At 43.2% G+C, this 19,060-nt stretch overlaps 1 protein-coding gene across 1 annotated transcript in view; it reads left to right on the top strand.

Moving 5' to 3' along the window:
• Nucleotides 1–10,196, top strand: part of UVRAG (UV radiation resistance associated) — an 85,322-nt gene extending 75,126 nt beyond the window's left edge. The window contains exon 15 of the mRNA XM_030945701.1: nt 8,224–10,196. Within this exon, the coding sequence (XP_030801561.1) occupies nt 8,224–8,926 (703 nt within the window). The 3' untranslated portion in view covers nt 8,927–10,196. The remainder of the gene's footprint in view (nt 1–8,223) is intronic.
• Nucleotides 10,197–19,060: the final 8,864 nt, after the last annotated feature.

Below are 19,060 nucleotides of genomic sequence, written 5' to 3'. Positions count from 1 at the left end.
CAACCTGGGCTTGAGCATATCGAGGGATGGGGCAGCCACAGCTTCTCTGGGCAGCCTGTGCCAGGGCCTCACCACCCTCATAGAGAAGAATTTTTTCCCAATATTCCATCTAACCCTTGCCTCTGGCAGTAGAAAGCCATTCCCTCTTGGCCTGTCATTCTAGGCTCTTGTCCAAAATCCCTCTCCAGCTCACATGGAGCCTCTTCAGGCACTGGCAGGAGCTTTAAGGTATCTGGAGCCTTCTCTTCTCCCAGGCTGAACACCCCCACCTCCAGGTTGCTGTTTGGAGTCTTGGCTAAGGAAAACAAATATAGGAGTAGGAAAAGTTTCCTCTTTCAGCAATACTGTAAAAAGTGTTGCCTGATGGAAATTCAGCTCAGCCAACAGAGGAAGTAAATAGGTCCTGAGAAAAGGAAGCTCAGCCCTTTGTGCAGTTTTATTCTGTAAGTAATTTCAGGCACAGCTGAAAAGATTATCCCTGCTTTTGTTTTTTTCTCGAGCAAGATATATAAAGAAAAGCCTTCTTCATTAGGAAAATATCACAGTGAGTTTTTGTGTGGTACCCATCACAGTAGTGTGAAAAATCCTCAGATGATGTGTGGTCCCCTCAGAAAATTTGAAAATGAAGGGCCAGACTGTGGTATCTTTAGCACTTCTCTCTGCTCATCAGTGGAGTGGGAGGGGTGCAGATCATGGGTGTCTACTACAGTCTGGAATAAGCAGAAGTGGGTTGACACTGGAACATATGACATGGGAATTATTTTCAGTGTGGATACCTGTTCTTCCCTTCTGGCATGTGCTGTCTGTGAGGAATTGATCTGGAAATTTAGTCATGCTTCGGAGGTTTTGCCACCATACAATGCTGTTGTTGTTTTCTATAGGCGATGCACAATCATTAACAAACGAAAACACTTTTTTTTTTTTTGGCTGGATAATATTTCCATGTAGGAATATTAAGCATAGTTCTTCTGAGTATCCCATTCCCTTCTCCCCATGGATGTCTATGCCTCATTTCCTTCTCATGTCCAGAAGTTGTATGAATAGTTGTTCATTTTTAACTTATATTTTTTTTAAACTGATGATTCCAATCAATGCTTCTTAATGCTTCCTAATAATATAAATGGAAATGAGGCTTTACAGGGAGTCTGTCTTGAGGGGAAAACTGGCTAGACTTTCATAATTGGGCAGAGTACAGACATCCACTGTCCTGTGGATAATACCTGACTACGAACATTGAAACAAGCAGAGAATGCACTAGCTGTTTAAACGAATATTCAAAGGAATTTTTTGTTTTCAGGTTACTGTGAGTTATCTGATACCCTGTGACACAAACTGTAGTCATTAAAATATTTCCAGGTTATTCTTTGTTTGCAGGATAAGAGCAGGGAGACAAGAGGTTTTCTTATCCACATACTCACTTGCACTGCCTGATTTGTTTGGTTCTCTTGCTGATCTTCAGTTTCCTTTCTGAGCATTGTAGCTGGGCTTTTCTGAATTTAAGTTCTGTCACCACCATAATCATTACCATTTTAGATTAAAAGGAAACCCAAAAAATCCTCAATGGCTTTTGTAGAAGAGCTCACTTATTTCATACATCCATTAGAGCAAATTTGGTTGTAAAGTGTCTGCTTCAATCTTCTATGAGTTCCCCTGTTTGCCTGGAGCTCTGGGCTAGCCTTTGGCCCTTTGGAAGGTCTGCAGAGTCCAGTGTTTGTCCATCAAGGTTTAGTGGCTGGTTCCCTGAGCCTGGTGAGATTTGTGTTGTTTTGGTTTCTCAGGCGTTACACTTGAATGATTAATACATGTTTTCACATCCCAACTTGTGTGATTTATTGCAGCAAGTTTGCAGGTCTGCAAGCTCTGCTTCCATCTTCATACCTCTCCTGGTACCAATATTCTGCTGAGTTTACTTTTGTCCCCCGAATCTTTTCTGTTTCCTTTTGGGAATACTTCTCTCTGTTTCCAGTTTTTTAGTCTTGGAGTTTCACTGGCTTCCAGAAAATTAGCTCAGTTTTTAGGTTAGCTTTTGTGAATGCAAAAGGCCCTATGCAGATTTTGTCTTAAATCCTTTTTCTTGTGAGCAGGCAGTTTATTCCAGCATTTGAGACCAAATCATAGAAAGGTTTGGATTGGAAGGGACCTTACAGGTGTGTTGTTCCATTCCCCAACCAAGGGCAGGACACCCTCCACTAGACCAGATTGCTCCAAGGCCTGTCCTGGTCTTGGACCCTTTGAGGCATGGGGCAGCCACAGCTTCTGTGGGCAACCTGTGTGCCAGGGCCTCACCACCCTCACAGCCAAGAATTTCTTCCTAATGTCTAATCTAAATCTCCCCTCTTCTAGTTTAAAACCATTCCCCCTTGTCCTGTCCCTCTCTTTAAAAAGTCACTCTCCCTGTTTTTCATAAGTCCCCTTCAAATCCCCACTTTCATGTAGCCTGTCCATTTTTAATATTTTCAATTAAAATAGTTTTATTTCTTTTGCATGTTCAGATTTACCTTTCCCAAGTTTAGGCTCTTTAGATTATGGTTGCATTAAATCAAAAGACTCTGATTCATTTTCTCTCCTATTCTTCAGCTTTTTTCTTTTGTTTTCACTCCGTAACTTATGAGGGATAGTATTTGTGAGTAACAGAAATTAAAGAACATGCTGCAAACTTGAGCAGTCCAGCAAAAAGATGTTTTCTTAGTTTTCTTAGTAGATTTATCTAATGCTGGCAAATACACGATACTTCTTTTGAATGGCTTGTCTGTAGGCAGGGAGATGCTCTTTTGAGCTGCTTTTAAAGGCTTTCCTCAAAAATACTTGAGTGCTGAGGCTTAAATTTGTGTTTTGAAGCTATGTCTTGATTAACATACTGCTAGAATCAAGAGGAGCCCAAAACTTCTTATGAAAACTCTGATGGCTTGATTTATGAAGATTTCAATTTTTAAAAATGTGTTGCTGAATTTCTTAGCTGACAAAAGATGCAGTTTCATCTTAACTTCATATTGGCAGCCTTCCTATTGCTATTTTACATTATTTTACCAGTAATCTCTAAGAAGGTGACTAACTATCACTGCTTTTTAGCACAGTTGACATGGGAATTGGCTCTGAACTGCTCATGGAGCTTCATACATTTCAGATAGCTATAAACCAACTAAACCACCTTCATTTAGTGTTCTTACTGCCATGAGGTCATAGTTTACAACACAAAAAGATCAAATGGTGTTTAGGTTTTTGTGGGTTTTTTAAAGCATTCTCATAGCAAAGAGCTGTAGCTGTGGATTTTGGCTTTTGGTCAGGCAATCAAAATTTAGTATTTTGTCCAGCTGTGATCCAGTAATGTTCCTCACAGGAAATATTTCGTGTGGAGGAAAAGATACATATTGGAGCCTGTAAATTGTATGTTGTCCCTCATATTGCTTTACAGTTTCTCTGAGCCACTTGCAGACAGATTGAATAATCACAGGTGAATCTGACCGAAGAAACGTTTTATCAAAACTGCAACCAGAATGTGTTCACTAAGAAAATAATTTCAGAAATGTTTGTGTCTCACTTCAGTCACTTTATCTCACCTGTTTGCAGTGGGGAGTCTGTGTCTTCCATCTTAGGCCTGAGAATGCTCAAGCTGGCTATTTGTTAACTAGCGAAAATTAATATTTTGGGAAGAAATAGCTACTTTGTCATTTTGCTGCCAGAAAAACATAGAGCTGAAGTCAGACTGTTAGAATTGGCTTTTGAGATTTGGATACAATTGAAACATTGAAATTGGGGACCTGAGGCTTCTCACTGTTTTGGGTTTTTTTTAATTTAGATGCTTTCTGACAGGAACTGTACACACCCACATGTGTAACCAGTTCTAGTGTCATCCACTAGACTAAAAGTCATCAGGCCCTAATGACAGTTAATGAAATCAGTTTTTATACTCCACAAGTCACAGGCCATTCTTCTTGGACAGACGTCCACACCTGTTTGGTGTCTCAGGAGACCAGCCATTGTTGCTGGAAGCTGAATCAGCCCAACCTGAGTAATTCAGCTCAAGACTGTGCCTTAGAGTAAAGGGCTGTGCTCCTGCAAGCCAAATCCTTCTCACTGGGGACAATACCTCACAGTCTCTAAAGTGTGTGAGTAACTGGATGATAGTTTTCTAACATTACTCTCTTTTTTATATACTTGTATATATTTTTATTAATTTCATAAGCTGTGAAGCTCAAAGGACAAGGGACAATGTCTTTAAACTGATGGGTTTAGTTTAGAAATTAAGAAGCAATTCTCCCCTGTGAAGGTGGGAAAGCCTGTGTTCAAGGCTGGGTTGGATGGGGTTTGGAGCAACCTGGTCTAGTGGGAGGTGTTCCTGCCCATGGCAGGGGGATTGGAACTAGATGGTCTTGAAAGTCTGTTTCAAACCAGACCCTTCTGGGATTCTTTCTCTGGACTTTACCTTGATATGAATGCTGTGAATTCTAGTAACAGTACAGCCTCAAGGAAAACACAAATGGAATAGACGCCCTCCATCAGCTGCTGGTTTTCACAGGTATTAATAGCAGCATTGCATTTTTGAGCTCTGTGCCTCTGTCTAAACATTACTTTTGAACTAAAACCTCAACAAGACTTTCCATTCTCACCTGAGGGGAGGTGATGGCACAGAAAAAAACATTTAATCCACTGTACCCAGAGTCATTATGGATTTGTTTTACTTGCCTGCAAGATTTATGACCATTGTTCTACTTAAAAGAGAGCTATTTATCTTCTCATGTTTGCCTTGTAGACACTTGTCACTCAGCCTGAGCTTGTTGCCTAGGTTGCCCCTGTGATCCAGAAGAGGCATCCAGGGAAGATGACTTTCCCACTGATCATAACTGGCTCTCAAATAGGGGATTAACACTCTTCTCTCATTTTTCTTCTCTGGTGACTGTGGAACTCTTGAATGGCTGATCTCCAAAACCCTTTATACATATTTACTTCTATCTAGATGCCTTAGATAATATTTGATAAGCAGATAAACCATACTATTGACTTCATTCCTCCATTCTCAGATTTGGGATGTTATCCCTGTATTTATTCCTATTCATATTTATTGGTAGCAATGGACAGAGTTCTGAACTCTGCTCCCATATTTCTCCAGCAGTTTAAAACCTGGTTTTGAAGCCTTAAGGTCCTCAACCTTCACTATCACCATACCCTCTTTTTTTTCCCACTGACAATGTAAAGAGACAAAACCTGGGACTTCAGTCAGTGTGCCACCTCTTCTTCAGTTCTCTTAGGGATAGGAGTCTCTCTCGCCATGCCATGGAGACTTCTCCACAAGGAACATTTCTCTTTGGCTTTAAGGTCAACAGTGAATCAGCCCCCTGGGAAAGGAATATCTGTTTGCAGTGTGCAAGTCTCTCCCATGCCTTGCAGTTTTCCCATAGCTGCTTTCATGAGCCATGTCAACTTATGGGGTACTAAGGATGAGCTGTTATAGCATAAATGCAAAAGTTCTCTTCAGCCATCTCGAGGAAACAGAGGTTTTCTTCTTCTGTTCCTGGGGCAAAGTTTCTCATCTCTCTCCTTTCTTTCTGTTCAACCTACTTCAACATCTGCTTACTTCAACATGAGTGTTTCTGCTCATGGCTCTGGCTAGAATGCTACATCTCCCCAATGCATTCCATGAGTTACGGGGAAAAAGTAAAGTCTGATGTATCAGCTATATCTTAACCATAGCCTTACAAGAGAATTTCAGCCCAAGACTAAGGCATCTCCTTAATCTACTCCCATCTAGGATTTTACTTCTTCACTGATCTCAGTGTCCCATGTTGTTTTCTCAACATGTCTTCATCCTTTCCTTTTTCCTGATTCGGGAGAGAATTGGTGTTCACAAGTTCATTTGTTCTCAAGCTTTACCATCTGAAACAGTTTTGTATAGAGTTCTGCAGTGCTGGAAGGTTGATCTCATCCAGGCTCTGCATCAGGGAAATCACTCGCTGTGCCTCTCTGTTGGTCACGTGGTTTTCACCGACGCTGTGCGAGTCATGCTGGCTGCCAGCATCACCCTGTGTCTTCTCTTCATGTGGGGCACTGTTATAAATGAATACTCCAATTTAATAATTAAGGAAATTTATTAAATTATCAAAGTATAAATTTGGAAAAAGCCACAAGCGATTTCGACTCTGAGCCAGGCAATCAGTGTCGGGGAGACTTAGGATTTTGTCTCTATCGCACCAAAGTCCCTGTGAGTCTCCAAAATGTCATTTCAAAGGGCTCTGTTTTATACAGTCTTTTGGGCTCTGGAAGGGGGCTCTTCTTTAGTATATTTTAGCATATTATCGTAGTTTTTTCTTTCTTGCTACCACATTTCCCGGAACTGGTGGATAATTCCTGGAATCCTGTAAGGTGAAAACTTTCTGGGATAAACTTCTAATGATGCCTATCAAATGCCTCCTGCTGGGGTCTTGTCAGACAGAAAGAAATCCCTTGAAATATACATCGCAGGAGACAGTGTCCTCTTGGTGTTTGAATCTCCATTCTTTATCACGTAGCCTGTTACTGCTTGTTGCCCAAAACTGGCTTGGTACACAAGATGCTGTGGTTTTAATTTCCTTTAGCACGAATTATTGTATAACATATATCACAGGCACCAAAAAAAAAAAAAAAAAAGAAAAGCTGCTGCTTCTGTCCTTCTGTCAGCAGCATGGCTGGCTAAAAGCAGCCAGGCAAACAAGGTCATTGCAAGCCATGCTGAGATAGCCACGGCTGCACGGTGCTGCCCGAGCCACGCTGATTTCAGCTGGGCTGTCCCAGCCACGCGGCCGCTCCCGGCCTCAGGGCCCTCTCCAGCACCAGCCGTGGGCTATGCCCAACGCTGGTCCTGGCCACATGGTTGCTCCCAGCATTGGGTGGGCCCCATGGGCATGGCCCAGCAGTGCTGCCAGAAGAAAGGACTGGTGGGGTTTCCGGGAGGTGGCTTGGTCCTGCTGGGAAGGGGCCCCAGCCACCCCACTGGAATGGGGTCTGGCAGGCATCCTGGGAAGGGGCCTGCATTGCAGCAGGGCCCAGCCTGGTCAGCTCCCAGTTACCTGTTCCAAGGCCGGAAGCAACAGAGCTTTTCACAGGCTTACCTGTCCTTAAATATGTTCTCACAGAGGCCTGTGCAGCTCTTTTAAGTGGTTTGACTGGGAGTCAATCTTCAAAACTAGCCAACAGATTGGGTGTGCCAGATCTCCACAGGGAACCACCCTCACAGCCTGTGGACTCCCTCCCCACCTAAAAACCAAACAATCTGTTAAACCATGACACAAGATTTTCCCGTGCCAGACAAAATGTATCAGGCCTTGAGCAGAAGGAGTTTCTTTTAAATGGAGTTCATGAAGGAGTTCCATACTGACAGTGGTTGAATCTTACAGTTGTACATTCAGTAGATCAATAATAGCTGGTTTTTTACTATTTTTTTTTAATTCGGGAGGAAAATGAACCAGCTGCTTATGTTCATATATAGCATACTATTTATATATAAGGTTGTGATTATAGTTGGATAAATATTGAGCTGATGAAGGAAAGTTCTCATAACACACCTGAGATGACATAAAGTGGATTTTCCAAATTGTAGAGCTTGAGACAGTGAAAGTGGCTTGTAGAACTGCACTACAGTAAAGTTAGACTTGTAAATTAGGCTTGATTGGTTCATTTTCCTTAAGAAATAGAGGTTGGCATTTGTCCAAAGAGTTTTGGAATGACTGGCACAGAAAAGCAGATCTGGCAAGAATAACCCTCTGCAAATAGTGAAGTTGTTGTGGTTTTTCTCCTTTGTGCAGCTGTCAGGGAAATCCACTGTTGGATTCTTTGCTCATAGAGAATTCAGATGTTATTACTCACTTTTGAAGAGTTTATGATGACCCAGTACAGGCCATAAATACTTAAATATATGGTCAACAATAATATTCCATAAGTGCAGCTTATTCCTATAAAATGGTGTTAACAGTGCGAATTAGCATAATGTGATGGTTTCTTGGGTGATTGGCTTGCCAAACCATAGAGCTGTGTAAGTGTTCCTACAAAACCTGTTTTTCACTACAGCTGTCCTCTGGGCTCTCTTCTGTGGTTCATATGGCATGTTTGGGGTTTTAGCACTTTGGGATAGAAGTTGTTGGCCAAACGGAGCCTGGAGTTGTGATAAAACAATTGCTTCAGCCTTTGGTTAAACATCTGTATTGCTCATGAGCGTACCTGATGGGTGTGATCTGTTCTTTCCTTCTTTTACAGCGATCGACACCATACATCCAGTGCAATTCCTGTTCCAAAGAGACAGAGCTCTAGCTTTGGCAGATTGGATATTGGTTTTTCCAGTGGGCTTCCTTCTCCAGATAAAGGACTCCGAAAACGAGCCAACACAGGAAGCGAGAGACTACAGTACAAAACTCCTCCTCCTAGTTACAACTCTGCTTTAACACAGCCTGTTGCTGTCACAACCTGTGTGGGAGAGCTGGATAAAAAACCTGGACCCATATGTTCTTCCTTGGACACCTCTATGGACTCCTCCAAAAGAAATACCAAAAAAGGCCAGGACTTGTGCAGTAGTTTAAATGGAGAAAATGGAAGCCTAAACAATACCCAAGACAGGCAGGAACCTTTCCTAGGACGTTCTAGTGCAATAAATGGGGCGTTTCTGCCTGGCGAGTGCTCTGGCACCATGAACAACAAGCAGCCCTGTGAGCTTCAGCCCCCAGTCAACCCCGTGCTTTGCTGCACCGTGGAGCAGGCAGAGGAGATCATGGGTATGGAAGCAACAGGGTTCAGCACAGGAGATCAGCTGGAAGACTTTACCTCCATCCCAGTGGAACATGCTGTAGCGGTTGAGTGTGATGAACAAGTCCTAGGGGAGTTTGAGGAGTTCTCCCGAAGGATCTGTGCACTGAATGAGAACATGTCCAGCTTCCGCAGACCTCGGAAAAGTTCGGACAAGTGAGCTCGCACGGAGATTTGATAGCAGACATTGAGGTGAAATCAGTGATCTGGAATAGAAATAAAATTGCACTTATTCTTTATATTAATTATGAAAATAAAAAAGCTTAAAGTTGTTCCTATGGTGTTAGACAAATGGACTTGAGCACAATAACACAGGATCATGGTGTATTCACAGCCCAGGTAACTTCATTCTGCTTTAAGTCCTTTTCTGTCTGGTATTTATAATCTGTTGAAGGTTTTGTGGGGTTTTTTTTCTAGGGCATTGGAATCCATTTATAAAGGCTTTTCTGAAAACAACTTCTAGTGCTGATCAGCCCCTTCTATGAATGTTTGTTATGTTCTTAATTATTATTTAGAGTTAAATTTATTTTAATCTTTTCAGAAGAAAAACCCTTTAATTTAATATATTTTTGTGGTAAGATGTCTTTACATTCTCCCATGTACTCCTGTGTTTGCTTGAGCAATGTAGTCAGTATTAGAGAAATACCATGAATTTGCTACAATTGGACAACTTTATTTTGGCTGTGCTCTGTAGCCTTTGAAGTTCTAGTTTGCACTGAAGAGTCTTCACTTGGCGGTGTGAACTTGCCAGAGAATGAGCACCTGTGTGATTTTTTTGCAGTTTCCTTGCACCTGGTTAATCAGAAATGACATTTGGCAGTTTTTCCACTCCTCTTTTCCTCCAAATTTGCTCTTCCTACCAGTGGAAACCTTGAGGAGTAAACCACCTCTAAGGTTCTGTGTAGTAATCTCAGCCTGACCATTCCCCACTTAGGCTGGGCACAGATCTCATTAGTAGAGACTTAATGAACCCCGTACCAACATGGGGTTCAGCTGCCACCCTCCAAGGTGTGCAGTGGGGACAGTGTGCCCTGAGACACTTCAGACATCTTCCAAAAAACCCAGACTGGGAATGAAGCACTTTGGAATTAGGTGAATGTGTGGAATTGCTCCATCCTCTGTAAAAAGGAGGCACTTAACATTATTCATCTGGATTTTTATTTTTTTAACCATCTATACTTTGAGAGAAGAAACTTCCATTGGTTTGCTGGAGGTGCAGTTTGCTGTTGGGTTGGTTACCACTGCCACATGTGTTCAGCTGCACTAATGAGAAAGCAATTTGCAGCCTGCTTTGTGATTCCTGGTATGTATTTCAGTTTGGATTTCATTGCTCTTGCTTTCTATATTGTATACCCAAGAATCTGAGCTCAGTTGTGAGCTCTGAAATATAAAAGTATATAGCAGAATAAAAATACTTCATCTTGTCCGGCTTTTTTTTCTCTCCCTGGTTTATGTTTTCTTTTGAACCCACAACCTAGTCTTTTCCTAACTTCACTGTAAGGCTAGCTGAAATTAACTTTTAAAAAATATGGATATGTATAGTCTCAGCTTTCTGTTGTCAAAACAAGATGTGTTTGTGAGAACCAGTATACATAATAGCACTGTTCTAGAACATCCATTTTCCAGGTAACGCCTTAATGATTGTATTAAAACTATATTCACGTTTCTTCAGTTAGCTTCTAATGGTTGGGTCCACAGTTGAGTGCTTGGATAGAGCCTCTCTGCAGCAATTTGCTGGCTTTGGTCTGTCCCTGGATGATGTGCTAGATGGGAGCACTTGGAGACCTTGATTTTGAGACACTGAACATGATTTCATGTGCAGTACAAAGTTGGACACATCCATGAGTATCTTCTCCCCCAGATTAGCTCCTCTGTTCAAACCTCATGAAAACTTCCCCAAAGGAAGTGCTGCAGAAGCACAAAGCAGTGCCATCATCTTTGGAAAGGAATGGGTAGGAAGCTCTTGCTGTCCTTTGGCCTAGAGAGGGAGAATGAAACACCTGAGAGAAAAGCACTTTGTGGTGATGAGCATAAGATATTCTGTCCTGGGCCCTGTACCATCTTCTGATACCAGTATGATTTCAGGGGAAATTCAGTAACTTTAGGTCAGTTTTGCACCACGTGGGATGGGATCTGGCATACTCGAGGCAGCACAGGCCTATTTGTGCACACACTCATGTTCCTGTATAAGAGAAAAGCATTGGCTTGTGTGTGGTGGTGACTTTTCAGAGCAACCCAAAGAGTAGTTGTGAAGTCACTGCATTTCGTAGGTGAACATGGCAGTTTAGCAACATGTGAAATTAGGTTTGTACAGCATCAGTGGGACTTTTTTTTCCCATTAGTTGTTTATTTCTCAGGTTGCACAAACCAAATGAAGTCTAGTTCTCCTCCCCAATGTTGTGTTGCTGTTCCTGTTTAACCCTTGTCATTGGTAACATGCTAAACACTATGGTGGATTTTTGCATCTGTTGCACAAAGCTGCTCAGATGGGCTTTCTGTGTATTATCTTTAGTTAGCCTTAAATTATCCCTGTGTTTCTCTTCCACTTCTACCACTTTCCATGTAGCAGGTGGTGTGAGGTGGGACAGCATCACAGGGCTGATGAAGCATTGACCAGCTCCTTGTGGCTATCAGGAAGGGGGTTGTACAGACTGCAGCTGTGTCATAGCTTTCTCCTTTTGGTGTTTATTTTTTTCACGCCCTGTAAATTACTTTGGAAATAGTGTAGTGGAAGAGAAACAAACAGGAGGTTTGAGGGTGACATAATGGATCACAGTGTACGTTCAATTTTCAAGAGCCTTTCAGTTCCTGCACAGCTGTGGCACTTAAAAGTCTGCAACTGTCTTCAAATTAAGAAAGCATTTCATTGCAATCTCAATCTAATCCTTCATTAGAAATCCTTAAGATTTTTGAGCATATTAGTTTTGGAATATCAGATCCCACTATATTTTTATAGCAAGCACAACAGCATTGGTTTATCCTTGCTTGACCAGGTATTTAAAATAAGCGAGACCAGAATATCGCATAATAAATGACACATTTAAACTATGTTGGCAATTGCAGGAAAGCTCATCTGTCTTTATAAAATAAAATTGATTTGTATCTCTCAACTTGTGTGTCTTCTTCAATGGCTCCTTTGTGTTTGTTTTCTTTATGAGCCTGGTTTAAACCCCAGTGGCCTTCCCAGCCCCAAAACTCCTTGGCTTATTGTTCATCAAATCAATATTGCTTCCAATGTGAATAGTCAGGCAAGAAGATTTGCCTGAAGAACTGACTGCCTTGATGGCTCCAAATCCTGTCTCAGAAGAGCTGGTACTGCACTTGTTTTTCATGCTTCTCCCCAAAAGATGGCATGCAGCTAGAAAAATAGCTCCAGCCTACAATGGGGCTGGGATTAAGCTGGATTTGTAGGCATTTATGGGTAGTGGAAATACTGTGTTCCTTCATCAGGGAAGCACTGCTACTCATCCAGCACCTTCTGTGATTCCAGCTAATAATCAGCATATAATCAGCCCAAACTGCTGATGTGTGCCTTGAACAGGAGTCGGCTGCATGAGTCTTGGCAGGAGTCTGTCCACAGCTCATGAGTCTCTGGTGGGAAGCAGTGAAATGTGAAGAGCTACAGGGACTCTCCAGGCATCATTAGGAGGTTTTGTGGGTTAGTTTTTTTTTCCTCCTACCCAGTCTGTTTATCAGCAGAGAGTAAAAACCCAGGGCATCTTCCCACTTTAGTCCAGGAGCTGAAGTGGAAAGATACAGGAGAGAAATTTTACTTTAAGCTATCTTACAATGTTGAACAGCATTACTGAAATACAGTTGCCTGAAAGTGAAGAATAAGGAATGGAAAGAATAAGATGGAGGTGCTGCTGGAGGAGTGGACTTAATCTAGGTAAACCTTGGGTTCTTCTGTGCCTTATGCTGTCACCTTTCAAATGGCCCGAGAAGGTATGTCTGCTTGCTGTCTGCATTTTGGCCTTTTTCAGGTGGAAGTGTTTTAATGTGCTCTGTGTGCTCTGAAATGATGTGGCATAGATGGTGTCTCTGGGCAGCCATGAGCACCTCCTGTCTGCAGGCAAGCTGTTGTTAATGTCAGGTGAAAAAATATTTTCCGGGGAAAAAACATTCATTAATCAAGTCTTTTAATTGGTCATTATTTTAATATCACTTTTTTTTGTATATGGTAAATTGCAACAATTTGTTTACATTTTTTCATTAAATAGTATGAAAGCTTTTTTGCCCTAAATAACTGTGGGATGTCATGTCTGCTGCTGCTCAATTTAGTGTTGAATGTATTGCATTGACTGGCTCAACCGATAATCTGCAGGACTCCTCAGTCTTGCTTTACTGGGTTACTCTATTAGAATCATAGAACAGGCTTAGAAGGGATGTTCAACATCATCCAGTTCCCCCTCCTGCCATGGGCAGGACACCTCCCACTAGACCTGGTTGCTCAGAGCCCCACCATCCCAACCTTGGACACTTCCAGGGATGGGGCAGCCACAGCTTTCCTGGGCAGCCTGTGCCAGGGCTTCACCACCTTCACAGGGAAGGATTTTTTTCCCAATATTCTACCTAATAATCTCTGGCAGTGGAAAGCCATTCGCTCTGGTCCCGTCATTCCAGGCTCTTGTTCAAAGTTCCTCTCCAATGCTTTTGGAGCCCTTTAGGCAGTGGCAGGGGCTCTGAGGAGTTCTGGAGCCTTCTCCAGGCTGAAGAATACTATTTCTCTTTGTTCTTTTCTCATGGCAGAGCTTCTCCAGCCCTCAGAGCATCTTTTGCTGACAGTGCTTGGACTCTGAGCTGAGCCTGGGCTTCCATGGGTCCATCTGGCCAGTTGCTTTATGTAGTGTGTTTCTTATGTCTCTGTTAAAAAGGAGTTTGCAAATCAGGTTGTATGGTCTCGTCTCAGGTGTTAAGGGAAACCATGAATGAGAACCAGCTGGCAACTCCTGGACTGCCACAGCATACCTATGTTTATATAAAACAGATGTACAAACATAGAACACTCTTACCTGCCTCAAAATTTAATGCAAAATGCATTTATCTTGAAATACAGCAATAAGGTAGCTCAGTCAGTGAAGCTGCATGAGAATCTGTAAACCTTGAAGGTGCAGAGTTGGTATAGGTAGAAACCTTGCCAGTCCAGCTTCTGCCAGGCATGAGGGTGTGAGATGTCCCTTGTGGACAGGGCAGGCAGAGGAACTCCTGCTCCTGAGGAGATGTTACTCTCTTCATGCTTCATACAGAAGGTGGCAAAATGGTGACATCATGATGGATAGCTGGGTTACCTATCCCTACCCAAATCTGAATCCCAACAGTATCTCTTGTTGACTGTTCTACTTACGAGTCTTTTTGGACTTCTCCTTTCAGGAAGGCACTGTCTAGCTGGCCAGTTGATTGCTGCTAATACTGCCAATGCTAAGTGCATTTATTTTTGTCTGAGATCTATACATGGTACAAGCAAGGTAATTTTTGGGAAGAAAATCTCCTTTTCTTTACAGGGTGTCTCTGAAGGAGGACGTGCACAGAATTCCTTGTCCTTCCTTGGTGGAGCTCTGCTGCAGAAAGCCATCTGTCTTTTTTTCAGCCCTTGCTTTTCTGGTTTTTCTTTCAGGAATGTGATTTTTCCAGCACCAGTTGTGTTGTGTGCTCAGGCAGGACACCATCAGTTCCTGTGCAAGAGAAGGATGAAAGCAATTGTATGGTGGTTTTCTGCAGTCTGGGAACACCTTTAAAATCCTCTGGGCAGGCTGAAAGTTACCTGGAATTCTCTAAAAACATTCCCTATTTTCTATTTCTCTGTTACATTTGTAACTGCAAAAAAAAATTACTTGTTTTGGAAAGAGGTTGATAACTTCACATATTTTTCAGATGGCCTTGAAAGGCAAATGTCCTATGGATTCTGTATGGCTTCTCCACCTACTGGTGTCTGTCACATCTCCCTTTGTCCTGTGTGGGGGTTGGTCTCTTCTCTCAGGGAATAAGTGATAGGACAAGAGAAAACAGGCTCAAGATGTGCCACAGGAGATTTAAATTTGATAACAGGGAAACTTTTTCCCCCAAAAGTTGTTGTCCAGCGCCAGCACAGGCTGCCCAGGGCGATGGTGGAGGCTCCATTTCTGGAGGAGTTTAACAGATGTGCACTTGGGGACTTGGGTTAGGGATAGCCCTAGCAGAACTGGGGGGACAGTTGGACTTGATCATGGAGAGCTTTTCCCACCTTAATGATTCTGTGGCTCTTTGTTTGTTCAGAGTATTGACTTGGGCAGCTAAAAACTCTTGAAACTGCATCATCTTCTCATTTAATTCCTTGGTGAGTTTAAGCACGTTCAACCTTGTTCCTGCTGCACATTTTTACCATCTACCTCATTTCATTCTAACATCTCACTTTTGGATTTCCTATTCCTCATCTACCAGATGGACCCCTCCTTTCACAGATCACCTTTCTTGGACTTTGAACACTGATACAAGGGAAGTGCAGGTCCACAACCTTGTGTCAGCACTCTTTACCTTTGCCTCCAAGTGTGCCTTTAACAGCATTTTCCCCTGAGCTAGCAGGAAATGTTCTCATGCTGGAGTAAGTGGAGGGCCCTGGCTGCCTTGGGTCAGTGTTTTTACAGTGATAACTTTGTCAATAATGCATAGTGTGACAACAGAAAGTAGTTTGGCTACCCTATTGTCCATTGAGGGGGCTTGCTAAATTGGGGTAGGATTTGTCCTGGGTGATAATTCCAAGATGATGTCAGCTCTGCTGGGAACTTCTAGGGCCAAAGAGGGAAGCTTTAATCCTCCCTGATGTTAGCCAGATATCAGGTGCTGGAGTGTGTGGGTTTGCTCTGTGCAGCAAAGCTTCCAGCCTTAATGAAAAGTGTTGCTGTCTTGGGCAGAGTTTGTTTAGCTGAGGAGTGGAAGAGGAACATTTTTCATGCTCTTTGGCTGAGCATCTTGAAACTTGTGCCTCAGCTGTGATTTTCAGCATAAGATAAACAAGCAAAACAGACACCAGTGATCATTCTCTACCTCCCAAAACAAATGAGTCCCAGAACTTTTCATCATTTCCATTACAAGCCTGTGCAGCCCCAGAACAGGCTGCCCAGGGCAGTAGTGGAGTCCCCATCCCAGGAGAGATTTAAAGGCTGTGTGGATATGGCATTTGGGAACAAGGCTGAGTGGTGGGTTTTGCAGTGCTGTGGGAATGGTTGGAGTCAATCGTGTTAGTGATCTTTGCTGACCAAAATGATTCTGTGAAATACCTTCTCCTCTGACAAAACCACTGTGAAACAAGTGCGACTTTAGTTTGACCTAATGTCCCTCACTTTAATTTTGGCGCTAATGTAGTTAGTGCAAGTAGAGCAAATTAGAGGCTCTGGAATCTGAATCACACAAGCAGTCACTGGAACAGAGGAGAGGAGGAGGAGCATGAAGTTTCCAAGGGTGATTTTTAATGACCTGGCTAGGACAAATGCTTCTAGCCTAAGATTGTTCCCAGTGATTGGAAGCCAGAAGGAGGAGTAGACAAAGGATGGAGATGACCAGCTCCTCATGTTGCTGAGTGTTTGCAGGGAAGAAAAGAGGCTCCAGGTGCCCTGCAAATGCCATTCCTGACTTTGGTAATTCACGGGGTGCATGGCCATGGTCTGCCAGATGATTGCATGTGTTTGTGTGCAAGGCAGAGGAAGTTCAAAGGAAATGAAGTTCTGATCTTATCCCCAGATTCACCATAAACAGGGTAGAGAATTATGGGGTAGAGTTATGAATAAAGGTTTATATTTATTTTATTTAATTTTTTTAAGACTTCAGTCCTACAATCTTTGATTGGAGGAATCAAACTTCACTTTCTTTTTCTCCAAGTATTTTCTTCATCCAGCTAACTACAAAATGTTGAGAGTCTCTGTAAGAAGAATTTAGGAGGAAACTTTGGGGAATATGACATTAATTAGGGAGAATACCAAGAAAAAGAACATTAGCACCTACCAAATAGAAACTTTACCAAAACCATTTATTTAGAGATGGTGTGTATTTGGACAACACTCTGGCGCCCTTGGTTGGTCTTGATGATCCTTGTGGGCCCCTTCCAGCTCAGGATATCCTATGATTTGCATTGGATTCTTCTCATCTAGCTTGAAATCATTTTAAAATCTGGCATGTGGCTTGTACCTGGGATTTCAGCTTCTTCTGAGCATCCCTTGGTAGGACACTTTTTCCCAGCCCCGTGTGATGATGTGACCCCTCTGTGGATCTGAGCTTCCTGCCTTGGGTGCCCCTGGGCGCTGCTGGGTGGGTGCAGTGAGTGGCGGGCAGCAGAAGAGAATTAGCTCTCACTTCTGAGTGCTTAGGATGGAGCATAAGGAACGAATGGAGTTCCCCAGTTTTCCAGTCCAGCCTCCCTGTTTCCACATGAATCCAGGCTGATGCAGGAGTGTGGATGAAAGCCCAGGCACAAGCTGTCAGCAGCCCTTGAATGTGCCTGGAAAGGAAGATGTGTTATCCCTCTTGCCCCTGTGCACCTCTCCTCTGGCATCCCATGCTCTGGATTAATTCTTGTGTGCCTTTAGCACAAGGGGTGGGATCTTGTCCTTACCTGTGTCTGGGAGGATGGGAATTGTGATTGCATCTGGCACTTCAGGCTCCCAGAATGACACAAATGGCTGTGATTTAGATGTGTACTAATAGGGGAATTTAGCCTCCCAACATATCTGAACACTCCAGAACTCTTCGGGCAGCCTCTAATGAAGCCTTCCCAGCCAAGGAAATCCTGTGCAAAATAGGAAAGGTGCTGGGGAGAGGATGAGGGGGCTCATCTCCTGGACATAGAAGGTTTGTTCAGTCTTAGCTGTTATATTTGCACATTTATATTTGCAATATAAATGAAGGCTGTGCTGGTCTTTTCTGGTGAATTTCACTCTGGAGTTCCTGACAGGTGACCCCAGGGTCCAGCTGCATTCTCTCAGTGCTTATTTTTGACATTGTAACCCAAATTGACGTTCAGTGCTTGAATGTACAATAAATTCATTACAGCTAAACCCTCCAGGTCAGGGATTTCCTGCTGGTAAGTGTTGGAAAAATCAGGATTCCTAGTGGTATCAGGCTGAAAACATTTACAGATAAAATTCAAGTTAGCAAGCTATGCCAAAATATTTTTGGAGCCAAAGTGAAACTGCATTTTTAGTCCACTCCAGTGGTGCTGTATCCTTCCTTGTCTTATCCTACCTCTTCCTGCCTGGGACTGGAGGCAGAGGCACCAGCCATGCACAGCTCCTGAACAGGGTTTTGGTGCTGCTCTCAAGGGGAGCTCATTAAATTGCAGCAGATGAATCCACAGTCCTATGGCTAAGCACATTTCTCAAGTGTGTTTTTGCAACCTTAAGTGTTTGCTCTTGTCCCTCTTTCTAATAAGCATGAGAAAAATCCCATGTAGGATGGGCACCTAAACCTTGGATCACAGCTCTGCAGGCAGGGAAGGACAAGGTTCTGACCCTTTCATCTTGTGTGAATAACTGAGCACTGCAAACTCTTTCTCCCACAGAAAGGGTTGCAGTTGCTCAGGTGGAAGTTCGAAGGCTTTCCTGAATAAAATACAAAGGAATGTTCTGTGAGGAACTACTGTACAGCCAAGGAGAACAGATCTTTCCCCAGCTGTTCAACACATCCTGTAACTTTTCCCAAGAACTGCCTCTTCCAACCCCTGTCTTTCCACCCACAAGCCCCACAAAATTATGCACTTTGCAAGTGGAGGAGGAAGCTCTTCACCCAACACGCTGGTCTTTGCCTTTCATTGTTCCTCTTAAATGGTGAATCACAGAATTATTGAGCTTGTTTAAAGGGCTTTTAAACCCTCTAAGTGCATCAAGTTCCACTAATCCCCAACAAACTACCAAGGCCACTGTTAACCTATGTCTCCAAGTGCCACATCCAGGGATGGGGACTCTACCACTGCCCTGGGCAGACCTTGCCAGGTCTGGACAACATTTCCAGGGAAGGAATTTTCCCAAAATCCAGCCTAAGCCTCTCCTGGCACAACTGGAGGCTCTTTTCTCTTGTTCTGTCCCTTGTTCCCTGGGAGAAGAACCTGACCTCCACCTGGCTGCACCTTCCTGTCAGGGAGTTGTGGAGAATGAGCCTCTTTTTCTTCAGTTTGAGCTCCACTAGCTCCCTCAGCCTCTCCTGGTGCTTCAGCCTCTTTCCCAGCTCTGTTTCCTTCCCGGGACATGCTCCAGCCCCTTGGTGTCCTTTGGTGTTGGGAGGGGCCCAGAAGTGCCCCCAGGGCTGGAGGTCCCTCAGCAGTGCCTGGAAC

This window comes from Camarhynchus parvulus, chromosome 1 (assembly GCF_901933205.1).
Source record: "Camarhynchus parvulus chromosome 1, STF_HiC, whole genome shotgun sequence".
Taxonomy (NCBI): Eukaryota; Metazoa; Chordata; class Aves; order Passeriformes; family Thraupidae; genus Camarhynchus; species Camarhynchus parvulus.
The sequence above is the reverse complement of the archived record's forward strand: the minus strand, read 5'-3'. Positions and strand labels throughout refer to the sequence as shown.